Source organism: Chaetura pelagica, unplaced genomic scaffold, assembly GCF_000747805.2.
Source record: "Chaetura pelagica isolate M959 unplaced genomic scaffold, ChaPel_1.0 scaffold138, whole genome shotgun sequence".
Lineage (NCBI taxonomy): Eukaryota > Metazoa > Chordata > Aves > Apodiformes > Apodidae > Chaetura > Chaetura pelagica.
In genome coordinates, this window is record NW_009954215.1 from 2,735,649 (window position 1) to 2,748,128 (window position 12,480).

The window sequence follows — 12,480 nt, forward strand, 5'->3', positions numbered from 1 at the left end:
AGGTCCACGTTTGGCCCCTCCAAACTCAAAGACATTCAAAAGTGTGCCTGGTATCTGCAAAGAAGGCTACCAAAGGACAGGAGAAGGCAACTATACAATTTAGAAACTGGAGCATGACACCATTACATGACAATGCCACTGCCTAGTGACTTTTGATACTTTATTTTGTTGAACATACTTACATTTCAGCCCTGAGAATGAAAGGAATTATTTTAAAAGATACTTAGTGTCAAGAACTGCAGGAGCTACTGTCTATTACAAAGTTTAAGGCTTGACATCATGGAAACCACTTGACCACTGATCATGTTTTCATTAGTTTGTTCCTCAGTGACAAACTTTTCATGTTCTGACAACTAACAAGAACCGACCACTGAGTGAGATACTAAAGAGGCAATTCCAGTATGTTCTGAGATACCAATAAATCTAAATAAAACGCAGTTACAAAAACACTGGGGGAAAAAAGCAGTGAGAATAACAGAATTTAAAAAAACAACCACAGAATAACTGCATAAAGCATTTACTTCTCAAACCCTTGTATTAACAAGGATTTTGTTTCAGATGAAAGCTGAAGTAGTCTGCTTATACCTAGGTGCACAGAATAGAAAAGAAATAGAAAAGAGCACAGTTACCATTGGCTAATTAATATGTAATGAGATAATAAGCCAAATTCTTATAAATATGGATAGACACATAACCCACAACTGAAACATCACAGAACTGCCTGTAAGTAAGTGGCAGGGTAGTAAACCATCACTTCCTGTATTTTCAATACATGGAGTACCCTAAGAACTCCTAAGCAGTGGGGGAGATGTGTCAGATAAAATATTCTTAACATTTCCCTTCAAAATAAGTAATGCTAAAACCATATACCCACAGTGGAATACTTCCTCCCCCACTGTCAAATCCTTAAGAAACATTTCAGGATACTACAGTTCAACAATCCATTAAAAAGAACCCACAGATGTAATGAAAACAAATAACCCATAGATCTAATGAAAACCAAGACTTCTCTTTCCATGAAAAGGAATTCACACACAAAGGTGTTTAGCTAGAAAGCAGAGCAACTGTAAGACGAGCTATTCACAAGACTACATAAATATCTGCATACTTTTAATTTACAATATAGAAACAGTTCTTGCACAAGACAACACCACATTTTACTTCCTTTTTCCTCGGTTTCCTTGCTGAAGGATCCAAAGGACTAAGTCCAGTCAGAAAACCCCAAATGCATGCCATATTTATTCCTACAACTCATGCATTGAGGAGTGTGCTTTAAGGCAACACATCATAAGTAATGAAGCAACAAAAAAACCTTCCTGAACACCAGAAGAAGGACAGGCAATCCAGGAATACTGTCCTTTCTTGCAGAAAGTCCTTGAATATGATGTTCCTTGCAGAAATATCCCCAAATTCAGATTTTTTAAAAGACAATTGTATAAAACGAAAAATACTCCAGTGCTATGGAAAAGTAAAAAATTACTAACCAGTTTGTTTTCTGGTTGCTGAATGAATTCTTTCAATTGCTTTACAGTAGCCAGTCTTCGGTCTCTGTCGTCTTCCCGAGTAATCCTCCGAAGAAGATTTGACAGTCGAGACTCGTCAGAATAAGACAACGATCGCTCTGGAAAAAGGCAATTATTTCTTTTCTCTACAGCATTTGCTCAATAACATCTGCATGGTCTGAAATGTGTATCTGTACACTCAATAGGTTGTAACAGTCATTTCAAAAAACAGTAAAAAAAAAGAAATCCTGATTCATTTTAAAGCTTACATAAGGAAAAGTAAATTCAAAAATTAATTTAGCTACTAAAACATTTCATGTCTTCCAGTGGACAGATCAGTACCTTGGTAGAACTCACACAGAACTAAGTAGAACTGTTTTACTTCTACACAAAAATCTGGATTTAGTTGCTTTCTACATAAAGGGAACTAAAAAGATGTGTGGTAACACTAAATCAGACTTCTGACTGAATATATAAACGAAAACAATCCACCAAATAATATTTTAGGAAAACACTGTGGAAAAAAGAAGCTGCTGCTTGATGCAACGAACAAGATTTAAGCTCAAGCAACTACCAAGGAACGAGAAGTTCTCTATTTTGTCAGAAGAAGATCAGCAGCAGTCCTCTTAGCTAGCAGGGTTCTGCATTGAAAAGGAAAACAGATCCACTATTCCTCTATTGAGGAACAAAAGTATCCACCGTGTAGAGGCCACTGATTGAAGTGGATCATAATACAGGAGAATTAGCATCTTCCTAGGAAAACATTTAATTGATCAATAGCACCATTGATACCAGTGAAAGTCATAACTCAGTTTATCTGATTTAGGTACGAATCACAATTAATTCAAGTGAATAATACAATTTCCTCATTTGCAAAAAAGTGAACATTTTCTTTTGGAAAAAAACAACCTACTGGTGGCTCCAGGTCATTGTGATCTACACCCACTTACCACTCTAACAATACAAAAATAACTCGCTTTCCAGCAAAAATGGAGCTTCTCTCCAAGAGCTGCCTCTGCAAAGATTCCCCTACAGACCAGAACCTTGCTGGGGCCTCTTTCGTGTCCTTGCATACTACAGAATCCTATGAACCCACCACACACCAGTAACCTTTACAGGTCATGACATCACATACAGGACAGCATGTCTTCTGTGTTACAGTCATGAAGAATATTCTCAATCTTATTTTCCTTACTTTAGAAGACAGCACAAATAAAATAGGCTTTGATAATCTGTTTCTTGTCGGGCATCAGTTTAAGCAATTAATTTTGAAGACACCTGACATTCTGAAGGATTAGGCAGGCTTAGCAAACATTAAAATAGCAGTAAGTCTGAAGGATCAAATCTATGTTTTGTTCCTAGCTAGAACAGCTACACAAGACATGTTGAGATGTTATCTGACACGCATGAAGAGCACCACTTTTAAGATGTTGCTGATTTTACAGAAGACTATAGCATACATATCCATTTAGGAAGAATTAAGTTTACTTTCCCTTGCTTCATCTGGAAACCAGTCTTCAGTAGACAATGAAAAACCACATCTGGTGAGAAACATACAAGGAATCAGAAACAGCTAAGACACCTTCTGAACCAGTTTCTGAGGTCTTTCTCAGTGATGGCGTGAGACTAATAACTACAGTCCCTGCTAGATGATCACTTGCATCTCAAGATCTCCTTGTATTTCTGCCCAGAGTTGCGCTAGCAGCTGTAGTCCAAGGTTTGCCTGCCAACGGTCAATGCATAGCCAAGCTTCAGAAAGATGGACCTAGTGCAGTTACCCACCCAAAACATTCGATCAGCCCTGAAGAAGTAAGAAAAGCACCACTAGGAAGGATGTAGTCTGCCCAGGGTGTACAATGCCTACCACTGTCTTTAAAACCTGGTCAATATAGGATAAGGTCACCAGCCCAGGGAAAAAAATACTTTGTGATCATCCAAAGGGAATAGCTTGGAAATAAAACACATGCAAACATGAAAGTTCTTTTAAAGCTTGGTTGCAATGGAAATTACCACAGACTGCAGCATACAAAATGAAAAGTGCAAGTGCTATTAGTGAATAATTCCATGTAAAAACTCTTCTACTGGGAAAGTACTGAAAGTACCTTGAAAGCTTAAGCTGACCTATAGTCCTTTCCAAGATAACAGATGTGTCTGATATGAAAGCAAAAAGCATATTCTATACAGCATCCCTACAGCTGCACTGCTCTACCAAGCACAAGGGAAGCTACACCAGCACAGCCAGCCTAGGTCACTAGATACTGGTCTTGAAGGGAAAACCAGGATACAGTGGTTTGGAAAAGACTGAAAGTTCTTACTCAATAACTTTTAATAAAGGTATTCTAGATCTTTGCAAGGCAGCTAAAAATGTCCCTCCTCTTGGCCCTAAAAATGTTGGTTGACTCTTCAGTTTTAGGTGAAAAGTCAACAGTAAAGTCTAAGACTTTAATTAATTAAATCCACATGTTGCAACTTTTCAGTGTTGTCTTCACTGCACTCACCTTTGTTTGTAATCTTCTAATGAAAAACTTAATTATTTTGAAATATGATTGTGCTGATCTACATACAAAAAGTCCCAAAGGCAAAACTGTACAAATAAAACTACCACCACCAAGGTTACTGGTATGAGAGACACATTTAACTGCTGCTAGAACAAGATGTACTGTTCAAAACTCTGTATTAAAGCAGCTTTGTTTTCATTCGGTGAATATCTCACGAACATTGGCATTACTCCCTAAGACAGTGTTAGCTGTCTGTTGAGCCACAATCATAACCTAAAAATAATAAAATAGCCAAGAGCATGATTGAAGCTATACTAATCAAAGCACTAGTTAATGAACACCTGTATGACTTCCAATTTGTGCAAAATCAGCAAGGTCTCAGCCACATGCTAACTCATTCACAGAAGACAGGTACTTTAAAAATTGCTTTATGCACACACTAACAAATTATTAAAGAATTTTAATAATCCCACTCCTATTTTGAAGAGAAGAAAAATAAAAGAGACTTGCTGAAACCTACAAACACAGCCCAGTTAAAAAGAAGAAACTCTTGAAATCTGACATCTAGAGGACAGAGCATGTAAAGAAACATACGAATCACAGGCAGCTCCTTCAGTCACCTGAAATGTGCTCAAGTACCTAGAAGTCTGAATTTTCTGCCAATACTAATAGTAAATTGATGCACAAGCCCACTACCATAAGCATTATTTACACAGAGGTCTCTGTTAGACAATTCTGTTTCCTCTACATAGACTGAAATGACTGAAAAATGTTTAAATCAAGATACCAGAATGGGATTTTAAAGACTGAATTTAACCCATTACAAAGAACACACTTTTGCAACAGTCACAACACCATTTGCACTTCAGTTCTTCCACCTGCTACACACACTGAACTCTCTTCTTCCACCTTTTGTCTCTTCTAAAATATATATATCCTTGACAAGAAATGTCGTGTCCTCATGTATTTATCATGTGCCTGGCATAAAACACTCACAGTTTTTGTCAGTGGCTCAACTACCACTTAACCTAAGCGATGCAATACTTGACAGTGCTTAGTCATAACTAAGTTTCTATTTTCATCCAAAAGTCCTTGGAATAACTTCTTTTGTTTTTAAAACTAGTATTTTAAACTCAAACAGTGGGAAAAGTGAAGCCTTCCTTCTCAGAAACACCCACCCAGTGTTCTTGCACCCTCTTGCTAGTCCAGATTCACCCTGCCCACATGCTTACAATGCCTCAGTTCCTCCCTGGCCTCTAATCCTCAGCTGAGCAAGAGGGAGAATGAATTGTGGCTGGTTCAGGAGCACACATATGACTAATAGCTGGTATGATGTGATGACTAGCTGATCTGCAGGCCAGTGAGAACAGATAACAGTTGAGCTCATCATTAAAGGCTTTCCCTCACTAGGGACATGTTAATGAACAATTTTTTTACTTGGGCACCAATTTTCAACAAATCTAGCAGCTAATTCTTCTTGGAGCCTTGATCTCCTTGCCAAATCTGGCCAACCTGAATCAGGGTTCAAAAGCTATTTAAAGGAAACTGAAAGATTGCCAGCATAAGCCATATAGTGGAGAGATCTTCTTCCTAACCTATGGAGGAAGTCACAGTGCAGAGAACAGTAAATACAAGATGACAGTTTCCATTAAAATAATATATTAATATAAGACAAAAATAAAATCCATATAGGTTGTCTAATCAAAGTGAACTTCTTTTCATATTTTGAACACGAAAGAGGTTGCCAAGAGATCTTTTCCTGAAGATCTGTGGTCTCCTTACCCTGTGATTTCCTCATGTCTTTTGTGGCTAAAGCACGATTCCCATGCGGAACACTGGTAAAATCAGGATTGGTCACATTGTTAACTCTCAGCTCTTGCCCCAACGACTTCCGACCATAAGTATTTTCCCCAGATCCTCCATTGACACTGTAGCCACCTGTGAGAAAACCAATGTGAAATTAAAACAGCCTGTCAGACCATATATTTAGTAGGCTGGTATGAGTTATTCAATTCATATGCAAATTAGCAGCCCTACCCTCTAGCTTCCTTTTCTACTTTCACATGTTTTGCTATGCTCTGTAGGTTTCCAGGACAAACATTCAGAATCTAATCACTATTTTTTTTGTTGCATATGATAAAACTCTATTGCAATAAAGTTTAACATTGATTTTGTTGTAATTGGAATTTTCTTATTATTACTTTTGACCCTGTATTTTACAAGGCCCTTCACACCAAACTGCTAGCACCTATGACTAGATGCATTTGTTTACTTACTCCTTGATCATGCACATCAAATTCCCACTCTGTTTTTGTTACAAATCCACCACACAGGGTCAGTAAAATGGCCAAAAAAAAAGAAAAATATTTGAAAAATCTACAGTTATTTACATTAAAATTTACAGATTCAACAATCTGCCTAAACATACAACAGTCACTATTTTCACACATTATCTTACACTTATGAAACTCAATATTACATGCTCCCACTTGAGGTACACATGGTGCACCTTTGGTAATGATATGAAACAGAAATAAGTGTGTAATTTTGAGTAATTCAATTTTTCACTCCTAGATCCACAAAAACCTACAGACTCAAATGTTGAAACCAAAGAATTTTCCAGTCTGCCACACCACTGTGAAGAGCATGTTGTTTCTCTGCAGAAGTGTGGAGAAGTGAAACTGTCCCCTGAGTCTGCCCAACACTTCACTGAATGAAAAGCTCAATTTCAAGGTAGCTATGCAGGCAGCTTCCTGAAGTGCATTTCCTCCCTGAGACAAGGATGAATCAACTAATAAAACTAAACCCCAAAAAGGTATCTCCACAATTGCACCTGCATCAGTGTATAAAAGGAAGCCAGGGCAAGAGGAGAGGTGGGTCTCCATAAAAAGAGACAGCCTAACAAGACTACAGCATGGATAAAAAAAACAGGCTTAAACATGAAGATGAATCTGAGCCTTTGCAGATGTAATGAATGTCATCTTGAAGACAAAGATTTTGATAAAAAGAAGCTGTAAACCACCAGTAGAACTTTGTGTATTTCTAGATACAGAAGACTAGCCTACCATTACAGAAAATCCTGTGCAAAGTCTCAATTGCAATTGCTTAATTACAAATACAGTAAAGATAATCTGTGTATATTTGAATTTACAACATTAAACTCAATTTTTTAACATAAACTAGCATGCCTGTTACATTATTCTGTCATATGAAGACAGGCTGAGAGAGTTGGGCTTGTTCAGCCTGGAGAAGAGAAGGCTCCAGGGGGACTTGACAGCTGCCTTCCAGTACCTGAAGGGGCTAAAGGAAAGCTGGGGAGGAATGCTTTTCAAGGGCTTGTAGTGACAAGGGGTAATGGATTAAAACTGGAAGAGGCGAGACTTGGGTCAGACATTAAAAAGAAATTTTTTAGTGTGAGGGTGGTGAGACACTGGAACAGGTGTCCATGAAAGTTGAGGAAGTCCCATTCCTGGGAGTGTTCAAGACCAGGTTGGATGGGGCTTGGAGCAACCTCATCTAGTGGGAGGTGTCCCTGCCCATGCAGGAAGGCTGAACTAGATGATCTTAAAGGTCCCTTCCAACGCAAGCCATTCTATGATAACAAACCAACACTGTCCTATGAAGGAAATTACTTCTAATAGCAGTAATTACATTTATGACTAATCAAAACTGTAAGATATCACACAGTCATGCATACAGACCACAAACTATCAAAAAAACCCCAACATACTACCATATACTCCTGAAGTTCTCAAATACATTTCATACTTTCTGCCTAGCAAACAAAATATCTCAGCTTTTTCGTTTGTCTGCAAAGACATATAATATTTGCTAGAGCATATCAGACATTTCAAATTAAGCACAAGCCTCTATTCTCCCACTTGACATATATATTAGTATCATTAGTAACACTATTAAACAAATGGCAATTTACAGTGTTTAAAAAACAGCAGGCAACTGGGCTGTGCATATTACACACTGTAACTGTCTTCAGCTACCTGCTGATGTGAAAAGCTTTTGAAAATCCTAATATATAAAAATTCTGTCCACTTCCCACTAAATATTAAATGTGAGACCAAATAAGAATAGAATCATCTATATCACTGTTATTCATTTTAGCATAAATGAGCAGATACCATGACATACAAATGGTAGTGCAGTATCATTTTAGCAGTAAGGACTGGGCATATCATACAGCTATAAATCAAAATGGAAGGAAGTATTGCAGGAATGAACACCACATCTATCAGAGAAAAACCAAGAGTCCTTTATTTAGTTTTAAAAACTTAGATCTGCAAACTCCCCTGTCTTGTTTTATAAAAGAGAGAAAACAAATGGGAGTTTTAATTGCAGTCTTCCACTAGTTAATATGAAGGAGAATTAACAATTAAAAAAAAACAAACAAACAAAAAAACAGCCAGACTAATCTTACAGATGCAGAGCAAAAGGACAGGAGTCAACAGTCATAAGCTGCAGCAAAGGAAATTCAAACTGGATATGAGAAAACAATTATTTACCAGAAGAGTGGTAAAGCAATAAACATGCTGCTTAAGGGAGGCTGCAGAACCTCCTTGGAGGTTTTCAAACCTGAACAACTTTCAGAAATTATCAAGTTGGAAGTAATATTTATTACATCAGAAACTGGGGGCTGGGCATCTTCTCAGGGATTCTAGGTATATGCTATATGGTTATCCAGGATAGAAAAGCTAAAAAGTTCCTAAAATTAAAAAACTCCATTGTGGCAGACTCCAACAGATTAATTGAAAAATCTTAGTAAAGTAAGAAATTATTCTGCATCTGTAAACTTACAAATTTCTCCAAAAATAAATGAGAAGTACTTGGTATTTTGTTTGATAGTACAGAACATTCTAATCATCTCTCTTCAAGTCACACCTAAATAAAATGGCATAAAGCACCAAGCTAGCAGAGGCATGCCCTGTAAGACAGTACTTGAGGGAGAGAGGTGCATTTCCCTTTTCAAACAGCACTTTCCCAGTAACTTCACAAACTACCTTACCGAATTTCTCTGAAACTTACTATTTTGCTATACTCCCAGTATGTTCTTTAAATACTAGCACACTTCAAAATATAAGAATAACCTACTATGGCAGCCTGTGAAACACAGTGAAACTGTCCACATTAGCAAACACACTGACAAATATACCCACGTTCTAAGCAGTACCTTAAGGTACACTAATAAACAAATACCTGTTTCATACTCCTGCCTCCTACTAACAGTATCTACTACTTATAAAAAATTAAATTTCCATCAGCACACCCAGTTCTAATTCCCTTAAGATGTAGCACTTCTTTACAGAAGGTTGCAGAGCAGAGAAGCAGGGGGAGTGTGAATGCTGTTTAGGTTCTTGAACAACAACTCCCACACAAATATTCCTATGAGATTTTTTTTTTTTTTTGTCTGGCCTGCCTGGAGAAGATTTACTTAAGTCTAAAAAGCGACTCTGCAAGTAAGAAATCCTCCTATTTGATTCCTGTACTCAGGGATTAAAAAAAATCAGCATATGGATTTTTTTTTCATCAAGGGAAAAAAAGATAGGATTCTGAACTCTCAATTTTTAGGTGTTTTCTAGAGAAGTATTTCCATTCCCAAAAATAAATAATTATCGAACTAACAAAGTATTTGTATGAACCATATATAGCATGATCTATTGATGACCGAGGAACACAGAAATAGAAACTTCTATTAATGACAAAATACACACTTGACTCCCAAAGATGCCATTTTGCTGCAGGAAAGTTGCAATAGGTAATATAACAGCTTAGTAGTTAATTTAATCAGGCAGTCCATTTTCAATACCAGATGCACTAGGTAGTATTCAGGAAGAAACTACAACTTGCAGACCAGACCCATTCCTAGTACTATCCTTTAGGAAAACGTGCTTATTCTGTTAATTCATCAAGACTTCTCTTACATTCTTCCCCTAATGCAACTGCATATTCTTCTCACTACTCACATCAACCACATTTCCTTGATTCCTGATAAATCTCTCAATCCAGTGATACTGTGGCAATGAGTTGTACAAGTTCATTGCCTATTTTTCAAAAAAATAAAAAAAGGAAAGAAAATGTTTCAATCTCCATCATTTTAAGTTTGCTGCCTTTCTCTGAATGTCCCCTCACAATTTACACATGAAACAGCAATCTGTATACCTTTTTCTTCATTCTGTATGTCAGTGTGGACTCTGATATCATCGTGTCTTTGTCGAGACACCACAGCTGAATTTGAGGGTTGTAATCCATAGGAGGCAGAACTGCCCCGATCTCTGGATGAAGAGTATTTTAAATTGTCCTGGTCAGCTGATGCACTGTCAGTTCTATAAAGAGAAAAATATTTTTTTTTATGTAGGGATATAACAGGAGTGGGACTCACATTCACTTACAAATGCAACATATTTAAATTACAATCCCAAATGTATTTTCCTGTGACAAAAAATTAGCACACCTAAACCTGCTTCTTAAAAAGTGACCTTAAATTCATGTTGGGATTAGAATTGACTAATTACTACAGCAACTTGCAAAGGAAACACATTCTAGTGTGCCAAGGCCTTTTCTCAGGACACTCAAGTCTCTTTTCTATTAGATGACTATATAATGAAAAATCATTTCCCAGAAGTGAAAAATAAAATAGAACTAGTTATATGTACACCACAGCTAGGCAATAACAGTGTCCATTATTTGTGAAAGTCACTACTAATCCACACATTAACATTTACATAATATGCTATGGGCCATATCAAGCAATGTAAAACCACTTATCAGATGGAGGAGTCATTAGTATGGAACTAATAATCAATATAGCAATCATATTCAGTTTTTGAAAAATAAAATTACAAAACAAGAAAACAGGCTTTAATGTGGAAAAACCTGCAATGTAAATTAAGACCTGCTATCCTTTACAGCAAATATTTGCAGATAAGAAGTGAGTGAAAAAAAAATCTGCATTAAGTTTAAACCACTCTTACATCAGGAAACTGTTTTATAGCCCAGCATAAACTTTTAAGGAAAAAGATTAAAACTATGAAACCTACTCTTCTCATTGGAGATACGAAGTGATTTCATTTTTTAAAATACGGTTACTTTAATATACTAAATTTGTGCGCACGAGATTTCAGAACTTGAATTCACCCAATTACTTCAAAACACATTTCTACAAGCAATACTGGCAGTTTTATCTTCAAACCAGTAAAACAATACCCATCCAAAACACTTCTTCTGGTTCAACTCAGGTATATCTGGAATCTCACAATTCAAATTATTTACAGAGGACTGTTCCCAAGCAAACTCTAAAGCTCTGCTATTTTTATTTTAAGCTTTGGATATTTCATTTGATTAACAAAAAGCAGGACAGATAATTTACAAGAATGAGAAGGAATTAACTACAATTTGTGTAAGGACAAACATCACATGTTCTTGAGAAGTCTTTCATTTTAACTTTTCAAGAGAACAATGAACAGATCCCATAGACAAATTCAGAGAAAATTAGTTAACTGTATCTCAAAACTAAAAGGGGAAAATACACTAAAATTTTTGAAAAACAGTTAAAGTGTCCTAAAGGCTTGATACTTTCAAATACAGCTCATCCTCAGTACAACTGGAAGAGTAATACTGAGGGTTGATATTTGCAAAAACAACTGGAATTAAAGAAATACACACACAGACTCTTTATTCTCTTGACAATGTTAGCAGACAATACACTATCAATTTGGAACAGGGTTCCAAAACAGGAAATGGTGCTTTTGGTACTGTTCTGACAGTACAAGGCTGACACTAGGTTTACTTGCACTGTATAAGCAAACTCATCTTTGGATACACACAATAAGACTCATTTCCTCATTCAGCATTCATTGGGGCATCACATCTACTGTTTTGTCAAACACTTGCTTAGATTATTTGATGAAACAGGCTATGCTACTAAAGAGGAAAAGCCTCAGTCTTTACTCATGAGAGTAAACTAGGACTGTAGAAATACTTACACAGCTGGATCTTCCTCATTCACCTAAATGGTGTTGAACAATGATGAAGATCTGCCCTGTAGCTTCAAATGGTATGAACTTTAAATGTGCCTACACCATGTGCAATTTTCCAGTGTGCCACAGAGCCTGCAGATCTTCTCCTTGCCCTAAAACCTCAGGAGGCTTCCAGATCCCTTAAAGGAACTGCAGAGCTTATTACAGAGTATTAAAATTATTTTACCTTTTCAGTGAAAAAGACTGTCAAATTTTCAATTAGTAAATTTAAGTACTGATGAGTTCTTAATAGTGTGCCTCCCCAAAGAGCACTGCTTTTGTTAGGGCAACGTGCTGTAGACAATCTCCAATTGTCAAGCACCAAGTCTGAAATTCTTAAGGCTGAAGGCAGGCTGATTAAACCTACAATTTTTAAAACTGTTCTGCATGTACCAATCAACTGAAGGACTACGTATGTTCTCTGCTAACCTCACTTCCCGCAGCACAGCTGCT

General features: G+C 36.9%; 1 protein-coding gene across 1 annotated transcript in view; it reads right to left on the reverse strand.

The window, feature by feature from the left end:
* Nucleotides 1-12,480, reverse strand: part of SMG1 (SMG1 phosphatidylinositol 3-kinase-related kinase) — a 100,640-nt gene that overhangs the window by 44,821 nt on the left and 43,339 nt on the right. The window contains exons 2-5 of the mRNA XM_010003296.1: nucleotides 11,595-11,652; nucleotides 10,172-10,335; nucleotides 5,783-5,938; nucleotides 1,481-1,621 (exon numbers count right to left, since the gene is read on the reverse strand). Coding sequence (XP_010001598.1) covers nucleotides 1,481-1,621; nucleotides 5,783-5,938; nucleotides 10,172-10,335; nucleotides 11,595-11,652 — 519 coding nt within the window. The remainder of the gene's footprint in view (nucleotides 1-1,480; nucleotides 1,622-5,782; nucleotides 5,939-10,171; nucleotides 10,336-11,594; nucleotides 11,653-12,480) is intronic.